Source organism: Hetaerina americana, unplaced genomic scaffold (assembly GCF_022747635.1).
Source record: "Hetaerina americana unplaced genomic scaffold, ioHetAmer1.1.p SCAF_10, whole genome shotgun sequence".
Lineage (NCBI taxonomy): Eukaryota > Metazoa > Arthropoda > Insecta > Odonata > Calopterygidae > Hetaerina > Hetaerina americana.
Genome location: NW_027286070.1, coordinates 61,734,160 through 61,758,222, shown reverse-complemented (window position 1 = coordinate 61,758,222; position 24,063 = coordinate 61,734,160). Strand labels below are relative to the sequence as shown.

The following is a 24,063-nucleotide window of genomic DNA, read 5'->3' as shown; positions in this document are numbered from 1 at the left end:
AAGCACAGCTGTGTATCAATGAAGCATGTTTGTTGAAAGTGGGATGTGAATTCAACGTTTTCCAAAGATGTACCCTTCTCAAACATGCACATGCTAAATTTTGTTAAATTAACAATTTCTTTGGTTGCATATTGTTTTATTTCACTTGCGTGCACTTATTTCTCAAATATACAATTAAACAATGCTGAAGCTATTAAAACATTGCGTATTTAACGTATTGTATACATTTAAGAAGACAGATTCGTTTGAAGTAGCCACCGTTTGTAGTTATCCGTTGTTGAAAATTTCCTTAAATTATAACAAATAATGGTTACATAGAAGAATTAAGTTTGTAATTCTTGGTTGCATATGGGTGCTAAATATTATTAAGGGATTAAGGCAAACCTTTATGATTTGTTATTTCATGTACTAGGACATAGTAACAAATGTTACCAGAAAATTCACCAGAGATTTAGAAGTTTTGGATAATGTAATTATTTTATCTTAGCAAGTATAAATCTCCAGTTTGATACCTAGTCCCTTTAAGTATATTAAATGATGATCTCGCATATAATTCTTTCTGGCCATGTTAAAGTTTTCATAAAGTTGAGAAAAATTTTCCTAAAAAATGCCTAGCATTTAGTTATGAAATGGCATCACAAATCCATTAAATCTTATGTTTCAATCTACACGTGTTTCATCTATGGCACTGTAGACATCATTTTGTGGACCAAAATCTCATGACAACTCAATTTAGTTCTTCACCTTTACACCTAGTGTATATTTAATGAATCATTGTAAATGGATATAACTGGATGCAGTCTTTGATCACCTATTTTTTTTCAATAAATTGACTCTCTGCTTTTCCTTACTCATATTTTTGTTTTCTTTTGGTAAAAATTTTTAATGTTACAATTTTTTTACTACAGTTTGCGGCTGGGTGTACAGTCTCCCCAAACTGAGGAACAACTTCTAAAGCTAGATCAGCAAGGATTAACGAATCATTATAAAGTAGGAATCATGTATTGTAGAGCAGGGCAGTCAACAGAGGAAGAAATGTACAATAATGAGGAGGCAGGGCCGGCATTCAATGAGTTTCTGGAGACCATTGGTCAAAGAGTACGGCTGAAAGGATTTGATAAATATAAAGCTGGCCTCGACAATAAGAGTAAGTTCTATTTTGGTTTCTGGATTATCGTAGACTTAGCAAAAAATAATATGAAGGAGCAAAAATACCTTTTGTTTTTTTTAATCAGAAGCAATAAATTTTTCATCATTATGAATCATTAGAATAGCCATTAATGACAAACCATCATGAATTTATTACCTTAGTTTTTCCTTATTTCACGTTTTATTTTTATGAGTTTTGTTTTGTTTGCAGCGGATTCTACTGGTTTATATTCTGTATATGCTCAGTATCAAGACTGTGAGATAATGTTTCATGTATCCACACTCTTACCTTTCACACCAAATAATAGGCAGCAGGTAATTATTTTTTAGAGAAGCACTTTGACCGATAGAGCAGAGTTAGCTGTTGAATTGCTGTGTCATCATATTTAATTGGGAAATTTTCTTTTTTTTCTAGTTATTGCGAAAGCGCCATATCGGTAATGATATTGTCACTATTGTCTTCCAAGAGCCTGGAGCTCTTCCATTTACGCCAAAGAATATTCGCTCACAGTTTCAGCATGTGTTCATCGTTGTCCGTGCATTGAATCCATGCACTGAAAATGTTCAATACAGGTACACATATGTTTTCTAACAGTTTGTGTAAATGTACTTCTCATTGATGTACATTGTGTTCGCTAATAATTATATGTAATAATATTTATATTTTCTAGTGTTGCAGTCAGTAGGTCAAAAGAAGTTCCAGTTTTTGGCCCACCTATTGTGGAGGGTGCAGTTTATCCAAAGTCCAAATCATTTGCTGATTTCTTATTGGCCAAAGGTAATATAAGTGAAATATCAATTGAAGATATTAAAATCAAATGAAATTGTGTACATAATGCTCTTGCTTAATATCTGCCCTTGTTAGAATGAAATTTTTCATCATTATATCTATTGTGTTGTGGGTGGTTGGGGGTACCTACTAGAGGTGTATTGAGAACAGGAAAAATATTCATTTCATAAATCAAAAGAAGGGGGTGGGGGTCGACTAGTGGTAGCATGTCTGCCTGTGGAGCCTGAAGGTTGCTGGTTCGATTCCTGAGATCAGTGAAAATGTTTCAGCTTAGAAGAATTTGTTAATGGTTTTTTGGAACAAGGCAACCACACATTCAAGCAGGAAAAACACAATAATGGTATTTCAGAATGAGTAAAATAGACTCCTACTAAAACTTCCCTAAACTCACTGTGAAAGGCAGCAGTCTCACCATATTCAGTTCACGGTATTGGCCACAGTACTGTGATGTGGAAGGTAACGGGAAACCACCACATTTTCTCCCTAGAATATGCAGCCTTGCCTTGCATTCAAATATAGTAGAATGGAAAGATATGGGCTGCAGTAAACCAATCCTAAGATTCAAATGCTGATGATGATGAAGTTAAAAGAACATTTTTTTAATACCAGTCTCAGATAGATTATTCAGACAGTCCACTTTTAAAATTAGTGATTTTAAATGTTAAACTGATGCTATTCTAAATAACCCTTGCTTGGAAAATCAATAAAATTGAGGATTTATACAGTTTTGTGGATTTATCAGTTATATACTATCCGCTATCACTCTCAAATAAAAGATAATTTCCAGTGACCATTTTTTTTAACCATTCTTATTTGATTTTAATTGCCTCCAAAAAAAATTAGTCATCAGAAATCTTTTCTTTTTCGATTAAGAAAAGGGGAAAAAAACCTATTTGTAGTAGTAATGCTAAAAAATAAAATCCGAACTAAATGTGTTTTTAAGTTATTATATGACCCATACTGGAAGGACAATGGCAGAAAATAAAGTAATTCTCCCCATGTTCATCATATATGAGTAGGAGATATTTTAAAACTGATAATTTTGCTGTGATATCATAAGTGTGTGCACATAAAGAGTTTACGGTGTCCAGTAATATTCTCATTGAGACTTTCATTCTCTCCTTTTCCTCAATCCACTTTGGTCTTATTCATTGCTGGGAGCATTGATGAGGTATTAGCACTGCACTTCAGTTTTCAAATTTGACTCTGCAACATATTGTTTAGATTATTGCAAATGATTATATTCCGATTGTGTTTTCAATTTGCTGTGTCATAGTTAAAATTCTATCTTTGGTCAATAGTACATGTTATGTAATGAATAATTGATTTATTTCAGTCATTAATGCCGAAAATGCCGCCCACCGCTCTGAAAAATTTGCCACCATGGCTACACGTACAAGACAAGAGTACCTGAAAGATCTTACAGCTAATTATTCCACGACTACAACAGTGGATACAGGCCAAAAATTTTGTAAGCTCATATTTAATTCCTCATTTTTCCAGCATGATGTAAAAAAATGTAAGATGTATTGCTTGGAATATTAAAGTGCATGATTGTTGATGTATACTTTTTCATTCCTCAGCCATGCTGTCCTTCAGCAGCAAGAAGAAAGAGCGCCATAAACCCCCTCGATTCTTGCCAGATGCCGCTCAGAGAGGTGCTATCTCATGGCAAGTTTTATTAGATGATAGTGGACAGTCAGTTCTCGTGGAATGCTTTTTAGGTATATCGACAGAAACATTTGTGTTAATAGAAGAGAATTCTCAGGAAATAGTATTTGTTACTCCATGTAAAGCCATCCTTGGATGGACAGCACAAGCTAACAGGTAAGTGATCTTTCACAAAAATTATAAATTTGTACGCTGGGCATTGTTGAAGGGGAAATATTATCTCCTTATATCTGATTATCAGTTTTTTCAAAATATATTGCTGTCTCCATATTTCAGTTTAAGAATTTACTACCACCAAGGTGAATGTGTGACAGTGCAAGTGTGTGATGGGGATGCCGATCGAGATGAATTGATGGAAATAGTGGCTAGGTTACGTGTGGTTGCCGGCCAACGAGATGGAGCTATTGACAGTAATGGTAATCCTGGGAATGGCTCCAAGACGCTCCACCCCCTGCCTGCTGCCCAGGAACTCCCTCTTCGTCGGAATCCACTGGGGCAGTTGGGATTTCATGTCCAGCCTGATGGAGTGGTCACACAAGTTGAGCCCTCGGGGCATGCTTGGTCTGCTGGTCTTCGGCAGGGAGCCCGATTGGTTGAGGTATTTGTTTTGAATTTTCAAACACCAGAATAGGAGCTAGGTGCTTTCTTCATTCACATCTCTGAACCTGAGGAATTAGTTATGTGTTTTTTTGTAAATGATCATGGGAAAACATTGCGTTTTCCATATGACTGAATCCCATTAAAAAATAAATTGCTGTGTTTGAATTGATAGTAATGGCCAACTTATTGTCCTTACTAGTCCTGCCCCTGTATAGCTATGATATGCTGAAAGAGAATGATTGCTAAGAGCCTGCTAGAATATGCTTCAACTACTATTTAATTGAACCTCTTGATTTGAATGGAAATAGGTTTCATGGATCTTAAATGAAGTTTTATGGTATTCTTTAGGAATTGTTTTTTATTTTAAATGATATTTTTGTGGTGATGGAACTTCATCAGAGGATGCAAGCTATCATTTTAGAACCAATTGGATAAATTTAAAATCAGGGAATGTGAACATGGAATGTGTGAAGTTGAAATTATCTATTAAGTTTATTATTGTATAAAATTGAGGAATCAATTGATCAATTTTTTTCTTGCATTTTGTCTGAGGAAATAAGAGTATAATTATAGTATGTGTCATTTCGTAGTTTTTACTGATAATTATTATTTTAATCCCCAGATTTGCAAGGTCGCAGTTTCTACTCTTTCGCATGACCAAATGGTAGATTTACTGAAAACATCTGTACTAGTTACTGTAACTGTAATTCCTCCATTACCTGATGGCACTCCTAGGCGGTAAGTATGCATTTCATGGAATTAGAGTTGACATTTTTGATTTGCATCTCCTATTTACTGATAGCTTTTCTCTAGCTCACCATGTTAAACTAGCTAACAATGTCTTCATACTGAAAGAGCAACTATGGAAATCTAGGATGTAGATTACATGATCCAATTTTAAAAACCATTATTGAATATTGATTTTTAAACGGGTCATTTCACTGATATATCCTTCTTTTTTAATAACATTTTGAAATTTTCAACTTTGCTTTGATTGAATTAGATTTTTATTTCACATTTATTTTCTTTTTTGTATTCAGATGCTAAACGGTCCTCATTACGTTTCTTTGAGCATGCAATTATCATTATACTAGATTACCTATGCATCCAAATAGTGTTTGATAGAGTGAATTTGGAAAAACTAATGAGTATATTGCAGAAAATAGGAATAGATTGGAGGTAAAGAAGGCTAATCCACAACCTGTACATGTCTCAGACTGCTCAGGTGTGAGTGGGAAACAGGGAGCCCGGTTGGGCAGTGTTAGGAAGAGGTGTTAGGCAGGGTTGCCCATTATCACCGTTGCTGTTCAACCCGTATGTAGAGAAAATGATTACAGGCATGGGAAGAACTGGAGGTAGGAATGAGAGTCGGTGGGGAATTCGTAAAATCAGTTAGGTTTGCTGATGACCAAGCTATAGTTTGTCAGTCAGCCAAGGGGCTGCAAGCATTGCTTAGTGAATTGGAAATTCAGTGCGACAGGTATGGGATGAGAATCAATATTAATAAAACAAAGGTTATGTGATTTTCTAGCAATAAAAAGGCTAAGCTAAACATTAAAATGGGAGGGCAAAAACTAGAGCAGGTAGAACAGTTTACGTATCTTGAAAGTGTGTTGGGCCAACATGCTCAAAGTAGTGGGGACGTAAGGAGAAGAATTGGGCTAGGCAAAGAGGCTTTCACAAGGAGGAGGGAGTTGATGATAGGGACGTTGAGTACGGATATTAAGATAAGACTCATAAAAACTTTGATATGGAGCGTAGCTATGTACGGCGCGGAAACGTGGTCATTGAAGCAGGAGGATAGACGTAGATTGGAGGCTTTTGAAATGTGGGTGTGGAGCAGAATGGAGAAGCTGATGATTAATTTTTTTGGTCAATGTTTTAACTATGGTGCTTGCTTAATATCTCTTACTTTCTCCTTCCAGTGGTTGTTGGTTACCTGATTGCAAGTATACTATTGGAAACTATGAAGGCGATTATGAAAACCTTGGTGGACCTGATGAAGTCACTGGGTCCACAGGGAAGAACAACTCTAAGCCTGCCACTCATCAACAAGCTGTGCCCGGAAATCATCGAAGACGGTATGAGTAAGCATACTGAGAATACTATTCACATAATACAACAATGTTTGAAATACATTTCAAGATTTGTGTAATGTTGAACAAACAATAGTTGAATACTGAGAAGTAGTTTTTATAAATTTGTTATTGCATTTCAATTCACATCAGCAAATGACTCCAATAACAAATTGAGTAGCTTCAGGCGTGAATAAAGTAACTCATGGCATTTCCCTCAATTCTTTGAATTTGTTTTAACATCTTCTGCTTTACTTTGGAAAAAAAGGAAACTAATTTGTATATCTTTTTCCAATTTTAATTAGGTATGAAAGAAGTTTATCCCCTCCAAGATCAAGTAACAGCTCGGGCTATGGAACTGGCAGTAGTAGCAAATCATTTGCGGCTATGGACTCAAGATTTCCTTCAAATCCAGAGGTGAGGAGGTATTCATATCCATTAAGCTAGGCATTCCATTAAATTCACGTTGTTCAATGTTAGACAGTACAATTCTGATTTTGTGTATCCCTTCCTTTCATAGGTAGTCTTCTAATTAATATCACAGAGTAAACATCTATGTATAGTGCTCATACCTTATTATATGGGGAAGCATTAGCAATTCTTCAAAAACATTTAAATTCTTAGCTAAAGGTGTGCTACTGCTATGGAATCTACATGTCAATTTGTAGTGTAGGTTAGTGTATGCTTGTCATAAATATTTAGGGCTGTGAATAAATAAGTACAGGACATTTTTTACTTGGACATTTTTTACTATTGATGCCTGTTGCAGTGAGATGGTTGAACTCTTAATTGAATAAGTTAGTTCAATACAATGGCCCCCATTTTCATAATCAGATCTCCTGAATTTTCTCTCCTGCAGAAAGCATGAGGATTCTCCCTTCCAATTCTCCTGCACTGATGAAAGGCTTTGATACAGTGGCACTTTGATATAGTGGTACTTATCCATAGTAAAGCAACATGGTAACATGTAATATTAACTCAATTAACTTAACTACATTCATTAGGAAAGTTTCACTGTCTAACTGTCTCCTTTGAGGGCATTTTTATTAATCTTTTTGCAGTGAGTGAGAAAATTTTTGAAGAAACCAAAACCCTGGTGTATGTTATGTAATTAATATCATACTGCTTAGAGCTTGATATTTTTCCATCCCAAAAAAGTCAATAAAATAGCCATATTCTCGAGAATTTTTTAATTAAAGAGGAACTTTTTCTATGTTTTCTGTAAATGATGAAATCCTGTAAATCATTTGTGAGAAGGTTTCTGCGGCGTTGAACTGCTTGTCTTTCCATTTCTGGGTTCTCCAGCCACGTTGGTTGTCTTCGGGTGACGACAGTTTTGCTGGTCATCCTGCCTGAAGAGAAAGCCAGGGTGGCCAATGAAACTGTCATCACCCCAAAACAACTGATATAGATGCGAGAGCCTGGAAATGCAGTGACAAGCAATCCTGTGAATCATTTTTACAATGCGTGTTTAAACATAGGTTTTCCAAAGCACTTATTTTGCACTTGTTGTTTGGCTTTCTTTTGCTGAATGGTTACTAGTTTTGAAAATGTTTCATGTTTTGGTTTCAAATTGAACCATATGCAGTACAATTTTCCATTAGTTCATGATGGATTGATATTAAATGAAGCAGTGAATGCATAATAAATTCAGCAAGAAGCTCTATTTGTGCTTCTTAAATATTATCTGAAACATAATGAAATGTGGTCTCCTCTTGAACATAGGGCACCATGACAAGTTCATCAAGTGGTCACTCTAGTGATGACCGCTGGTATGAATTGCTGGAGCCAACTGAGGTTGGTCAAGATGCCATAGCCACCACAGGAGCATCTGGTATCATCTTGAACAGTGGACCAAGTTCCAGCATAAGGACAAATGGATCCCCTCCTCCCCCTCCACTTCCGGCACGATTAGGGTCAGGGGGAGGCAGTGCATTTCACCAAGTGGCACCAAAGAGGAGGGGTCCACCGGCTGAAGAACCAGCTGCCTCTGGCACATCAAGTCAAAACAGTAGTGCTTCAAATATTAACTCAAAAATCCAAGGGACTTGCTCCAGTTCCCATTACCACAGTAATTATGCCATTACTCCTGTGAATTCTTCTCATGGACATTCCTCAATGGGCTCCTTATCCATCTACAATGATGGTGGAGTCATGGTTGGAGGTCTTCAGCCTTCAGCATCCCAGGAATTCAAACTTGGAGAGGTCAGGCCCATACCAAGGATGGATAGGCAACTAGAATATCACTCAAAATCATCAAAGGTAATCATCAATTTTTATTTATGTAATTTAAAATTGGTGTGCAGTAAAAGACTCAGTTAGGCACATATATCCTCGTAATGCATGGTTCTTTTAGAAAGTGTATATGCAAGGCAAAAACAGTTTCATTGGTTATAAGGAATGGTTATTCATGTGCTTTATGCTCATTGTAGTCAATTTTTTCCAGTTCAACATATATATGTATATATCTCTGAATCTCTCCTGTGGATGTCATATTCCCTGACAAAACAAAATTGGATAAAAACTGAAGCATACTATCACTCCGAAGGTCAAGGTCTCAAACATAGTTGCTTGCAAGTGAACCCTTATATCGTCATTGCCCCTAGTTATGCATTTTCCACCACTCTTGTTCTGTTTCTCTTTCTGCCACACTTGTTCATTTTCCCTTTCTGTTCTATGCCAGTGATGGTAATCAAGTTGGGGGATCGGAATGATGTGGTGGCTAACATATAGGCTTCCCACCGAGATGGCCTGGGTTCAAATCCTGGAGACAACAAATATTTTTCAATGGTACCCCGATCCCTACTTTAGGTGCTGTGTGGAAAGCACTTTGAGTGAGTTCGCTGTCCGTCGGATGGGACATTAAACTGCAGACCCCTTGGTGTCTTTTGACATGAGTAGGCTAATGCCGATGCCAGGTATCTCTCCACCCTTCTTTTCCCATCCATCCGTAGTGGTGCTAATGACCTTAGCTGTTGGTCGCCTCCCTTAAAAACTACTATTAGTAATCAGATTCATGTTCAGTTTCTCTCTCCCTCCCTACAAAGCACATTCTCTGTTAATATCCACTTATGTGTTCCAGTAGGTTCATTTACTAATAGTTTAATGGCATCAGGAGGGCATTATTTCAGTAACAAAAGGTGGGAACACTTTGTATGAAGTATGGAAAGGAATCTTTCAATTAATGGAACCTGTGAACTGAACTTCCTCAACGATTTGAGGACTGATATAGGTCTTACTTGAGTCAGTAAAAATTGGATTTCATACTGAAATAGAAATTAAACCACTTGGCTTTTCCGCATGGAAAATGGAAAAGCCAAATTGTTTAATTTATATTTCAATAAGAAGATTTTCCACCTAGTGATGCCAGAAACTTTTGGATTTCATAAATTTCCTCAGTTATGTTTATTTTAGTACTATCAATAATTTCACCTTTGATTGATTGATCACAAAATCAAAGATGCCTAATTTTGGAAAAATATGCACAATTTATGTACACTAAAACAATCGTGTGGTGTAATGGCCGAAATGTTGCTATGATTGTATGCATGGATGTATACAATGAGATGAACTTTTGCTTTTGATAATGATTTTTATTTGAGTTGTTCCCTGTATCTTTTGTGTGGTGAAGTGAAGAAATATGACTTAGCTCAAAAGAAATAATATGTAATTTTTTTGATATACAGTGGAACCTTGCTTAACAAGCACCTTGCACAGCGAGTAATTCGCATGATGGACAAAAATATTGGTCCTGAAAACGACTCACTTAATGGATGACTTTTCACTCCAGTGACGAGGAGAGGAGAATTTCTGGATTCATTTGTTTGCTTCTGCAGTTTGTCTCTAGCACTCATTCTGCTAGCATATCAGCGTTGCTACTGATCGCACATTTTTCCAAACTTGTGTTCTAGCATATCATCAGTTATTTTTTGGGCAAAGTTTTATAATATTTTGTGCATAGTTTTCTAATTGACCCTGAAGAAAAATCCATTAGAAGAAAGCCACAAGAGAATAAAAATAAAATTAGAAATTAAAAGTATAATCATTTGAAAATTAGGAACAAGGTGTGAGCGTGGCTGATTTAGTATGCACAGCAAAAATCTGTCAACCTAAATGATTGGCCTTTTGTTCAAGAACAGGGACAAGACTAAGGAGGTAGATGCTTTAAAAAGAGTGAGTATCTATGCAACGGTAACATATTTTCAATGATTCTGAAAGGTTGTTTCTGATATGAATAAAGGAAAAGCAATTGCAATGCAACACTATTGACAAGAATATAATTTGTTAGAAGGCAAAAGTGATTTTTGCTGACCACGTTGATAAGATGTCAGGATCATCAATGGCTGAAAAAGTATTTAAGGGGAGCCATGTGTGCTTTGAGAAGTTAATGAGAAGAATTGTCATCCACGGCATGGTGAAGCAGCAAGCTCTGAGTCAAAGGCAGCAGAGAACCTCATCAGTGACTTCAAAAAGCTCGTAGATTCTGAGAGTTACCTGCCACAACATGTTTTTGTGACAAGACAGTTCTCTTTGGGAAGAAGAAGCCAAAGCGAACCTATATTTGTGCACGTAGCAGTAAAAGAGAATTCATTGCCTGACCAGAAGGCAATGCAAGGCCATCTCATGCTGATATTTGCACAACTGTGAGTGGCGATTAGAAAATCAAATCCCTGCTGGTTTACCTTTTAGAAACTCCGCAAGCCCTCTAGAATATTAAGCCCAAATTAGCAGGCTAAATGAAATGTGGATGTCATAGGAAACTTTTGCATCATACCATGCTTATAAGGCCTCGCTCTAATAAGGTAGTGGTGATTTGCACCATAAATTTATTTAATGATTATCCGGAGTCATATTTTTACCAAATTTTGAAGCCTCGGTGAAAACAAATCTCTGTAGACAGCTTTCTAGTAAGAAGGTATTTGGTACAAATAATTAACAATATATTTTGATTCTTTTTTGCTTTTACAAATCTAGTTTGCATTCCTGGTTGCTTTATTCCGCAATAGAAGAAAATGTGAATGTTAACCATGATCCTAAACAATGTATAGTGTGTGTTCCAAAAGTAATGCAATTGAATTTCCCACGCTTCTCCTATTGGTCAAAGTGGGATCAAACCACTTGGAGTAGGTGGGGGGATACTAAGCTTTGATGCAAAACCGGTTTCAGTGCTCTCAAAGCTGTGGAAGCGGCAGGATGTCAGTTATGTAAACCTCAGGGTGCCAAACATATCACAAAAAAATGGAATTGATGATCGAGCAACATTACGCGATTAAGTTATGTGCTAAACTGAAAAAATCTCTTGAAGAGATTAACAAAATGATTTATGTGGCTTACAGGGCCTCTGCTGTCCTACTCACAAGTTTTGAGGTGGTTAAAGGCCTTTAAGGAGGGTCGGGAATGTTGTTCATGTCAAAGAACACTCTGGGCAGCCATTAACCAGCAAAACTGACAACAATGCGGCTCGTGTTCAACAATTGTTGGACTCTGACTGTTGATTGAGTATCAATATGGTTGCCAATGAACTGAACTTATCATCTACTGTTGTGCTTTGCATTGTTACTGAAGATTTAGCAATGAGGAAAGTGTGCATCAAGCTCGTACCAGTGTTGTCAGGTGACCAAAAGACCAACCGAGTGGAAATTTCATGTGAACTTTTGCAACGTATTGAAAATGAACCTGATTATTTGGACAATGTCATCGACTGGTGATGAAACCTGGATTTTTTTAATTCAACCCAGAAACAAAATGTTAAAGCACTGAGTGGCACACCGGCCATTCCCCCAAGCCCAAAAAGGCAAGAATGAGCAAATTAAAAGTGAAAACAATGCTCATTGTCTTTTTCGACAGTAAAGAGTGGTCTATAAGGAGTTCGTTCCTCAAGGGCAGGGAGTTAACACTGCTCACTACGTGGATGTGCTGGAAAGACTGAAAAAGGGTCATCAGGACAAGAAAAGACATCTCCGCTACTTGGCAACTCCATCACGACAACACACCTTGCCACAACCTGTACACATAATTTTCTTTGAATAAACCGTGTACATAATAATTTTTTTCGGCATGGAACACAGTATTGTTGTTTATATTAATTTATCTACAGAAAGTTGTTTCACTAAATAGTGTTTTGCTTTACAAGAAAGATTGCAGAATGGATTGTGCTCATAGTATGAGGTTCAACTGTACATTTTAATTTGACTCGAAAAACTTGTTAAGCTACAGTAATAAACTGAAATGGTGGTATGAAAAATTTGCTATGATCTCATTAAATTTTACATTTCAGCTTAGTGAGTACACTCCTCAAAATGATTTTGGAGCCTTAAAGTCAGCAAGTTTACCTCCTGACTGTGTCCATCGGGGAGATCTGGTACGTCCATTAGGAATGAGTGATGGCCATTCAACAGACACTAGTTCTACAAGCCTTGCTGGGGCCCGAAGTGAAGGTTAGTGTCGCACCATGCATCATGGGCAGTCATATTTTACCGATTCAAAGAAAAAAATTTCAATTAGGCTTGTTCATTGGTATCAACTGGTTCATACTCTTTCATCTATTAATTTTATTCCTTAGAAAATTCCAGACGCATTTCCATATGATTTTCATTTTTTTCCTTAGCATGCCTCTCTTCCTGACTAAGTGGAGGCAATCATTATTTGCTTTTAAGGTCTATATGGAAGGCTTCTTTCTGGTAATGTGGTATAGTAAATACTTGAATTTCCCACCATTGTAAAAAAATCCAAAGTGATGCTGGGGTCATCATTCAAGTATATGCAGATGTTTAACCAGCCAAAACCTTGTACTACATAATTATTACACATTGTGGGCTGGACGTGGACCCATGAAATACATCAGTTACACCTGTAAGATTCAAGTTATACGCAAGCTTGGACCAGTGTAATTAGTACAATATCATTACATGTTTTTTACAACATTCCGTAACCAGCTGTCCTTTGTGTATTTTTCTCCTTCCCATTGTGGGTTCCCTTTTTGATGAATATTGGTGACTGTTGGCAGTGCAGACATTATATACACTCAAGTTTGAAGTTTTGAGGAAATGTGACAGCAGATTTTGAATTATGCCTAATATTTATTTGGCTGGTTCTGGCCTGGTTATTACTATCTACATGATGCATACTGGCAGATTAATGTTCTTTGCATTTATACTAAGATTGATAAAATACCAGTTTCTGAATACTTTATAATGTGAGTAATAGTATTGGTAATATTATTAGTGGAAGTAGAAGTGGAACCAACGAACTTGGGCAGGTATGCATGCCAAGTAACCATAGAAAGGAAGAAGTAGAGAGGGTTTACGGTACATTAGAGGATATCGTCGCAGGTGTTCCTGAAATGCAACATTTGATAATGATGCAAGATTAATTCACACAGTTTCCCAGGAGTAGATGCAAACTCAGACCATAATTTAATAACAATTAAGTGTAGCATCTGATTTAAAAAGATATAACACAAGGAAGAGAGTTTAGGAAATCGAATTTCGAAGCATTAACAGTAGCATCAAGAAAGGAGTATCAGCTGGCTTTAGAAAAAATTATGAGTGAGGACAGGTAGCTGGGTGCTGTTGAAGAAAAATAGGGACATGAAAAAGGGATATCGAAAGCTGCGATTGAAACTCTTGGAACTTTAATCTGGAAAAGGACAATAAAACTATGGATTAAGTACAATGGGATTAGAAAAATAGGAAAAGGGAAAATGTAGATACACAATTAGGTAGTAGGAAGTATGTAGAATTAAATGACAAAGTGCAGTGCGTGACAAATACAGCAAAAGAAGCAAGATGGAAGATGCAGGGCAAGGGTATGGGAAATTAACAGAGGAAGGGTGATATTGGTGTACTATGAAGGTGGGTTAAAAACTGTCTGGGAGTATTAGGGGAAATTCAGTGATGATAATCAGAGCCATGTCAAGAAAAATATTAGTTGAACCAGATGAAATTCAATAGAGGTGAAAGGAATGTATAGGGGAACTGTATGGTAAAGAAGTTAAACCAGCAAGGTTGGAAAAAAATAACAACATTGTAGATGAGGATACCTCATGTCCCGGTTTTTTTCAATGGTGAAATAGTATAGGCTTGAAGGAAAATGAAATCAAAGTAGGCCATGAGGGTAGACAAAATTCCCATGGAACTGCTTTAAAGGTTTAGGAAAATTTGGGGTGAAGAGTTTGTATGGACTAATTTGTAGCATGTATGAGAGAGGAATCTGGCTGAAAGACTTCATCAGATCAGTTTCAGTTCTTATTCCAAAAAAGGTAAAGGTTGCAATATGTGAGGACTATGGAACAATGTTTGGTTTTGTGCTCGTATAAAGTTGTTCTCAGGATAATCTGCCAGAGGATGAAGAGCAGGGCCAATGATTACATAAGGGATGATCAATTTACATACAGGAAGGGGAGTGGCGTGCTTGATGTCATTACAGTAATGAGATTAGTAATAAAGGATGGAATACAATCAGGATAAATATGGCTCTTTTTTAGATTTGAAAAGCCTCTTGATGGAGTAAATTGGGTAGAATTAATGAATGTATTGAAGAAGTAGATTGGAGGGCTAGGGGACTAATCTGTACATGTCTCGGGCTGCTCAGGTGGGAGTGGCTGATGGAGAGTCTGGATGGACAATGTTAGGAAGAGAACTAAGACAGGTGTCCATTATCACCTGTGTCATTCACTGTATATGTGGAAGAAATAGTTGAAAAGACATGGGAATTCATAAAATCAGTAAGGTTTACAAATGACAAGCTTTAGTCCGTCAGTTAGCCAAAGGGTTACAAACTCTGGTGAGTGCAGTAGCAGGTAAATGCAATAGATATGGGATGAGAATAAATTTAAGCAAAACAAAGGTTATGTGGTTTTCAAGAAAGAGAAAGGCTAATTAAATATTAAAATAAGAGGACAAAAACTTGAGCAAGTGGAACAGTTTATACATCTCAGAATTGTTTTGGACCAAAATGGTCAAAGTAAGAGGGGCAAAAGGAGAAGAATTGCGCTGGGCAAAGAAGCTTTCACAAAGAGGAGAAAATTGATGAACAGCATATTGAGTTAGGATGATAAGAAAAGGCTTGTTAAAACTTGATATGGAGCATAATTGTGGACAGTTTGGAAACGTGGTCATTGAAGCAGGATGACAGGCGGAGGCTTTTGAAATGTGGGTGGGGAATAGGATGGAGAAGGTGAAGTGGACAGAAAGGGAAACAAGTGAGGAAGTCTCAATGCAACTATTTCAGAGTTTAAGAGGACGCCTCGGTAGCTTAAGTGGCTAAAGCACTCGACCGGATATTGAGGGATCTGGGTTCGTATCCCAGTCAAGGCGAATGATTTTTACACTCTGAAATAGTTGCATTGAAATGCACATTAGCGGATGACTCCGTTAAAAGTTACTGTTGCGGCATCTCCCGCAGTTTCTTTGGAATTTGTCTAAGTGAGGAAGTGTCAGGTTTGGACGAGAGGAGAAGGTATTGTTGGGAGAAATCATAAGGAGGCTGTAAAAATGGATGTAGAGCATTTTAATTGACAGCGGGATGATGAAGACTGTGATAGAGGGGAGAATGTTAGGCAATTGAGGAAGGAGCAAGAATAGAATCTGGATTTTGTTGGACAGAAAGAACGGAGGAAGACAGTATGTAGAATTGAAGAGTGGTTAATTGTAGTGTAGGATGTTGGGTTGTGTTTTGTTAGGAGAGGCGAGGAAAATTTTGCCGTACCATTTGGTAACTTCGAAGGTACCAAACCCTTCTTAGGTGTTAGATTACAGTTAATAAAAATATTATGAAAATTAAATGGAAATATGTGCTGAGAGAAATTAATGAGAAGTGAAAGGCCTTTGAAGTTTCAAGTACAGTGAGCATTAGGATGTGTAGGGCATGTTGAGGTATTCCTCTATGGAAGAGGAGAAATCTTGTGTAGAGGAACTTTTATATACTTATTTAAACTCCTAAATTTTCTACTTCCGTGAGGATTTAGGGAAGTTTCTTGAATGGAGTCAACTATTTTTCTTTGGTCAAACATGTTAAACTTGGACCATATGTTTCTCTAATGTAATGTAATATTTCCTTTTGTGTGATGATCATGATCACTGTTATTAGGACAACTATTGATGTTAAATCTGAAATGCATCACTGTTCTTATATGGATCTAAAGGAGAATGAGGATAAATGAAAAAGAAACACTTTGTTCCAATCCACCACTTTATTACAGGTACGACTAGTTTCGACGCTACGGCGTCATCCTCAGGTACAAAGTTTAAAGTCACAATCATTGTATATATACCCTCTTCTGGAAAGGGTTGGGGAGTTGTGGGAAGAGGGGGCGGGGAGGGGAGTACGGGGGTAGGTACGAAAGAATGTGGGAGAGGGTAGGAAACACCAGGAAAAGCATTAGTGAGTGGGGGGGATTGGAAGGTGGGTTAAGAAAGGGGAAAATTTCATTGGTCGGTATAATTTGATAATATATATACCAACCGACCAATTATATATATCGGTATATAATTATACCGACCAATGAAATTTTCCCCTTTCTTAACCCACCTTCCAATCCCCCCCACTCACTAACGCTTTTCCTGGTATTTCCTACCCTCTCCCACATTCTTTCGTACCTACTCCCGTACTCCCCTCCCCACCCCCTCTTCCCACAACTCCCCCACCCTTTCCAGAAGAGGGTATATATACAATGATTGTGACTTTAAACTTTGTACCTGAGGATGACGCCGTAGCGTCGAAACTAGTCGTACCTGTAATAAAGTGGTGGATTGGAACAAAGTGTTTCTTTTTCATTTATTAAAATGAACTTCCACAAAGTTGAGGCTGAAACTATTGAACTAATTGAGAATGAGTATATTCACCTCCTTGAGTACCACGAGGAATTAATTATAGGTTTTGTGGACAGTGTTTCAAATTACTTTTACCCTTCTAGTCCTTAATGATAGGAGAGAAGTATTTATGTGAATGTTTGATAATTTTGATGTTCTTATCCATAGACTGTTCTTTTTATCAATAGAAAAATGTATGAATAAAATTCAATTAGAATTTTTAGTGATAATATGTGAAGGGCTTACGTTTCAGTCTGTGTTTGGTTTTTCATCCCTTATATTGACTACTTTGAGTAGATTAAACCTGCCAGAACACAAAAGTTAAGCAGAGCATTCTTAATGGTGTGTCAACATTATACAGACATGCCCCAGGAAAATTTAGCTCTGGGCATATCAGGAGGATGTATTGAAAAAATTTTCTGTGGACTTTTTTGTAGATGAATTATCCGCTGGCAGCAGCAATGTTTCCCCTCGAATGCGAAGAGCTAACACAAAGCGCAGTGGGACAATAACTCCGTCAAGTGGTAGCAGTCGAAATCAAAGTCCAAGGCCATCTGGTGGGAGCAGTGGTGGCGGAAGTATTGGAAGAGACACAGGGGAAGCTCGTCTGAGGCCAGGAGTCACTGGGCGCTCAGCTAACCGGAACAGTGCCAACTTGGGAGTATGCAGCACTCTGCAAGAGGATTTAATGCGACTGATTAATCCTGATTACCTGAGATCTGATCGTGATAGTGACACTTTAGGTGAATTAAGCCAGGTAATGTACTTCATTCATAGTTTACCTTATAGTCTTTGGTTTATGTTAGAGTTTAAAATATAAATATTTCAACTCTTTGGTAACAATGCAACAATTTCAGTGTGTAAAAATCATTTGCCTTGACTGGGATTCGAACCCAGATCCCTCAATATCCGGTCGAGTGCTTTAGCCACTTAAGCTACCGAGGCGTCCTCTTAAACTCTGAAATTTTGGAAATAGAGAACTTATTCAATTTTCCTGAAAGTGGGCTTTCATTTATTTAAATGGAGAGTTGATTGATCAATTATATTAATAATGTAAATAAATAAAATATGTGGAGTAATAAGATTGAGTATATGCATTGCCATCGTTTTGTTTGAAGTTTCTAATGAATTACTACAGACTTAATTTTTGGAGAATATATGCAATATATTTTAACTAGAATTTTTTCATATTCAAATGGAATCTTCATACTCTATGTGGGTTCTGGCTTGAATACATTGTATGCATCTGTAGTATGATTATAATATGTAGCATGGAGCAGATATGGTAGTTGTCTGCGATCAATGGTGCACAAGATTAAGAGGAAGAAAATGTTCCATGGGGTTAAGTGTGTCAAAACCCAGGATCCTTTGGCTTTTGCCTAATTCTGACAACCCCTGTTGCCATAAAGCCCAATTGGCAAGGTTTTATTGTATGATGAGATAATTTATTTCAGTAAATTATAGTAATTTTTGTGATTTTATTTTTGTCATCCTAATCTATTGTTAGCCAACATTTCTGAAAATAATATGCAAACCATCTTGAAAATCATTTTTAATGACCAAAAAAATCAACAGAAGTTTGGTTACTATCCCACCTACCGTAATATTAAGCAAGATACCATTTATTCTTTATTCATAATTGTATGAGAAAACCATAGTTCAAGTCAAATAATCTTTCATATGCCCCACATTGAAAATGACTATCTCTACAATGGAAAGTGGTTATGAAAATATATTATGAAATTTGAAATATTTAAAGTGTGAATTTCAGTTAAAATCAAATGACAATGTATTTTGTCTTCTTTGCTAAGTGATAACAACATCCAAATCCGTTGCATAAGCAAGTTGAGCATGTGTTTTATGTTAAGCCAAGTAATATGATAATTTTGGATGTAATGAATCCTTCACTTAAGATCATGTAATGGTTATTTTCAATTGACATTGTCATGTTGCCACCTAAAACAATGTAAAGCTGTTTAGCAGGAGAATAGTTATTGGCCATAAGCTGAATATTACAAGAAAGGATTTATAATTTTAAAAAATTCTTACTGAATACTTTTTAAATGTTTATATTTAATTGGAATGTAAGTAAGACCTTCAGTAATCCACTTACCAAGGGAAAACATATAGAGAGGAGGAACATATTTACCAGGTTCCTGTTTAAAAAATTTGTATACATTTCTATTATTCCTGTGCCAAGTAAAACATGTTGTAAATATGCTATTTTTAGGATGGTGACAGCCTTCGAGGTTCTGTTGTGAGCTCTACTGGAAAAGTTCATAGCAGTAGTGGACTCGATGTTGTTGGACGCTTAGGTGGAGTTGGGAATCGTTCTCGTTCCCGGGAGAATCTTGCAATTGGGTCAGCTCTTAGCATGCTGGCTCCGCACCATACGCCTTCCCAGTCTCATCAGGATATAAGCTCTGAGAGCAGTAGTATAGAAAGAAAAGGGACCAATGTTTCACGTGGATTAAGTGGCCCTGAGCCTGCTGGAAATGGATCATCAGGAGCAGATGTCATCTTTACAACAGCCCGTCCTGCAACAGTGATATCTAACGCAAGCACTGCATCCAGCCCTGCCCCAAGTGAAAATAAAATGAGCAAGGAAGAAAGGTAAATGCATTTTATGTACACATGAAGAGAGTTTAACATGAATTTTTTTTAAGGCGTATGGGTCAACTAGTGCATAAGTCATTCTTTTGCTTTCCATTGCTATTTGGTGGTGACTTAAGATTCGTGAGATCACCTGGTAGGTTATTACCCTTACAATAAAGATGTACCTTACATTTTAACGAATCCACATGCTTCTACAGCATTCATTCTTACTTTGTTATAATGCCAGTGAATGTCAATGGTTGAGCTCAGTGACTGGACTAGTTAGATACTAAGAACATAGAATCATAATATTTGCACACTTGTATTTATAAGTAGATGGTTGCATTCGATAACTGATATCATCAAAATATTGCAAACAAAACAATGGTATATATTTTACTTGAATACCAATTCAGTGGTGTCAGTCTCAAGAAATTCATTGACAAAGTGAAAAAGCTTGGTTGATAGTTAATAATAGTTTGGTTTTAAATGATTCACCGTGTGAGCCACTTATTCATCTTGGAATAGATGGAAAAAGTAACATATTGATGCAATGACTCAAATAAAACATTTTCTCTGGATATTTATGCTTAAAAAATGTCTTTTGGTAGATGTTGTCATGTCATAGCTGCCATTATAGTTAGATGTATGACTACGATGTTTTCTTGTTAGATATTTTTTATTATGAATCTCAAAGATCAGAAGGTAATCTCTTCCCAGTATTCATTGTGGTAATGAGTTACAATATTTATTGTATGAAATGGAGGACCATTAGTATTATTATTGTTAAAAAATCTAACAAAGGTATATCAAGTGTCTCGTAATTGTTTCTCTGCTATAAAAATGAAAACCCCAAATTTAGAGCCCAGAAATCAGAAGTTGTTGTCTTTTTGTCGGAGATGGTGCTATAGCTAGTGAATTGTTTTTATTGGTGTAAAAATACAAATTAATTCATCCTATCATTAATTTATCTTATCAGTTATTCTGATATTTTCACTCCAGAACATAGTAAGAACAAGTGTTCTCTTTTAATCTATTGCAGGCTATCTCCAAGAGTAATTAAGTCTCCATCATCTGGGACTCAAAAGGCTTTGTCAGCAGTATCATCCGGTGTCATTTTTTCTGAAAATTCCTCATCGCAGGGATCATCTTCAGCTCCTCCTCTGCCACCGCCCCCCCTCCTACCATCTTTACCTCCTCCATCTTTACTGCCTCCCTTGCCCCTTTCAGATTCCAGACAAATGGACTGGCCTAGTTTGGTTGACACAGCCACTCGTGCAATGCTCATACAGGCAACTGAAGGGGAAGATGAAGAGGTGGGTGGTGGTGATAGTGAGAGAAGGGATGGGGGAAGGCGAGACATAGATGGGGAAGAGGAAGACAATGAAGACATAGAAGATGGTGATAATGGTGTCCCAGAAGCAGCAAGAAATGGCCAAAGACTTGGGCATTGGGTTGATCATGTTGCTGAAAGACTTGGTTTGGACACAGGAGGAAATATAAGCAGGTAGGTACTTGTTAAAGGTTATAATATGTGCATGCAATTCCTATCATTAACCTCCAAGCCAGGTATGTCAAGCTTGTATGGTTAGAACAAATAGGCATTTCCTTGAATTTGTGCTGTCAAATAAGCCTCATCTATGTGTAAGAGGATTCTGCTTATTCAGCAAGCTTTGGGAAAGATGTGATATTTATTTAAGACTAATTTATAGTTTTTATATGTGGTCATATTTAAAAATTTTATTTTTTCCTTCTCTTAGTAGTGCTGGTGGTCGCAGGGTGCATGAACTTCAAACGCAACTAGGGCAATTGGAATCCAGAGTAGCCCGTGAAACTAGACGAAGGCTTTCCTTAGAAGAAGAGGTTAGACACTTACGGGAAGAAAATCGTCGGCTTCAGGAAGAATCGGCAGCTTCTGCTCAACAGTTAAGAAGATTTACTGATTGGTTTTTTCAGACAATCCAGCACCAATGAGTTTAGTTGGTGACACTCCTTTTCGGTTAAATTTGCTGCTTAAGTATTATTGTAAATGCTGTCTTTGTATTATTTCAAAGGCAGCCAGTGTAAATATCAAGAAGTTTTGAACATATTTGTTTATTTATAAGTTTCCTTGTGTGAATGGAATAATTTGAATGCTAAGACATATATTATGGTACTTTTTGTAGCACTGTGGAGTGGTGTGAGATGGAATGATTCTAATGGTAAAATTTTGGAAATGTGTGTGTGTGTGACATTTGCTTAGACTTTACGTAGCATTTCATTCCAATTGAAAAGCATTATTGCTACTCAGAATTGGAGTTTAAAGAGTTGTTTTGTTTTTTGTGAAGAATTATTTATTTCCATTATATAGCTCTTTCCCTATAGGCACTCAGTCCAACACGCATGTGAATTTCAGGAATAATTGCAGTCTTTCACTGAAGTCCTTTCTTGAAGTGTATATCCTTCATCTATAATGGATGTTATATGTAGAATTAAATATTAATTGGCCCATGAACACCTGGGATTATTTTCAACGGGATAGTAACTTGGGACCATTATTTGCCAAAGGCTTTAACTTATTTTATGTTATATCATTAAGTGAAATAATTATACAGTGCTTGTTAAAACTTGTAGATGTCATAAGCCATTGTTGAGAAGAATTAATCACTTTACATAAAACTCTCAGCATAAGAAGTATGGGGATATACCCACCAAAGATTTTTCATGGGAGTATCTTTCATTCCACTCAGAAGAGGAAAAGATAGCCGGTCATCGTGTTTCCAATTCATGTCAGGAAATTCTAAACAGTTAACACTTCTTTATTGCTAAAGCATTTTCTGCTACACCTTTAATATTTGTGCATTGTGGCTATGGCTTATAAATAGGCTATATTTCTGCAATGTGGCATGGAAAATGTTTATTAAGATAAAATAGGACCTTCAAGACTTCATTATTGTTCATATGCAATCATTCTCAAGAAGGGATTATACAAATTTCTTGCTGTATGTGCCTTAAATCAAAGAACAGGTTTTGTGATATTAATCTGTTATATTAAAATGAGAAATGCTGAAGATGATATATTACAGCATGTTTGGCTGTAGAAATTTGAGCCTAAAAAAATGAACAAGTCCACTTCATTGGGTAGCTGTTGATAGGGTAATTTTTATCTGTTTAAAATGTATAACTATCTTATACAGTGACATGCATGTCTTAGTTGACAAAGTTACCTAATCATATTGTGCCTGTTATTGTCAAACATTATGATATATTTGTGTAAGCAAAGAAACATAGGTGCCTTTTCCATGGCATCTGTACTTACTAAATTTTGTAAGTATTCCATGTGGGTCTGACCCATTTTACAAAATATTTACATGAGTGCATTACTCAGGAAATATGCTCTTAGAATTGTTTTTCATTTAGCTGATGAATTTGTATATATTTTTGTGAAAATGTCAGGAAATTCAGAGCTTTCATAGATACGAACAAAATCATGGTCAAGGACCAAAACTATATATTTTCATTTGTATATTTATTGCTCTGTAAGCTACATAAGAATGCTACCATTTATGTAAATAGCACATTTTGAAATAAAATTTACATAAATTTCTCTTGAATAAATTTTCATGTGTAACTATCATTTTTTATATCTGTTAATGTTAAGTTTTGTAATTTACTATCACATTTGTAGCATTCAATGCCTAGTATTAGATACTTTCCAGCCTGTCACCTCTCATTTCTCTTGGCTAATCTTTTTACAGACTTATCTCCCACTGTTATTCCATAGTAAATTTCCCTGTGGTATTTCAGATCCTTCCTTCATATATTATGTGGACTGAAAGGAAAATTAATAGGTATGGCAGGAGAAGGTTGTTGGTAGAACTTTTAAGACACCAAGTAAAGTGGCTACAGGCATGTTTCATGGTAATGGACTTAAATATTATGATGGAGGGGAGAATGTTGGGATCAAAATAGAGATAGAAGAAAAAACTAGGCATGTTGGAATGAATGGTAAGAGGCAAATGCTATGTGGAGTTAAACAGTATTTTATTGTAGTGAAAAGTGTTTAGGAATTCACAATCATGTTAAATGGGTTTTCTTTAAGTATAGCAGTGTGTAGTCCCTGGTTCCATAAAAAATCTCCCTTGATCAGTGGGCAAACGTTAATTTAATATTGGCAACAGCCTAGCAGTTAAGGTAAGTTTTTGATAGATCCTGGAATTAAGCATTATTACACTAACATTTAATACGCTCTGCAGCTACTTTCTCACTGCCTTCAAATTTCTCCTAACATCATCCTCTGCTCCTCACCCTGCCTAGTACAGTGTTTTCCTATTTGTTTCCATTTTCTACTTCCTCATTTCACTGTAAACTCGATTTCAAATTTATTTACTGA

General features: G+C 36.5%; 1 protein-coding gene across 1 annotated transcript in view; it reads left to right on the top strand.

The window, feature by feature from the left end:
• The window catches only part of LOC139700345 (signal-induced proliferation-associated 1-like protein 2), a 59,785-nt gene extending 36,545 nt beyond the window's left edge, over positions 1-23,240 (top strand). Inside the window, exons 5-20 of the mRNA XM_071598985.1 lie at positions 909-1,147; positions 1,361-1,464; positions 1,565-1,722; positions 1,821-1,927; positions 3,276-3,410; positions 3,523-3,766; positions 3,887-4,208; positions 4,833-4,948; positions 6,136-6,291; positions 6,591-6,702; positions 8,011-8,547; positions 12,563-12,722; positions 17,534-17,853; positions 19,327-19,709; positions 20,734-21,198; positions 21,452-23,240. Of these exons, the coding sequence (XP_071455086.1) occupies positions 909-1,147; positions 1,361-1,464; positions 1,565-1,722; positions 1,821-1,927; positions 3,276-3,410; positions 3,523-3,766; positions 3,887-4,208; positions 4,833-4,948; positions 6,136-6,291; positions 6,591-6,702; positions 8,011-8,547; positions 12,563-12,722; positions 17,534-17,853; positions 19,327-19,709; positions 20,734-21,198; positions 21,452-21,665 (3,772 nt within the window). The 3' untranslated portion in view covers positions 21,666-23,240. The remainder of the gene's footprint in view (positions 1-908; positions 1,148-1,360; positions 1,465-1,564; positions 1,723-1,820; positions 1,928-3,275; positions 3,411-3,522; positions 3,767-3,886; positions 4,209-4,832; positions 4,949-6,135; positions 6,292-6,590; positions 6,703-8,010; positions 8,548-12,562; positions 12,723-17,533; positions 17,854-19,326; positions 19,710-20,733; positions 21,199-21,451) is intronic.
• The last annotated feature ends 823 nt before the right edge of the window (positions 23,241-24,063 follow it).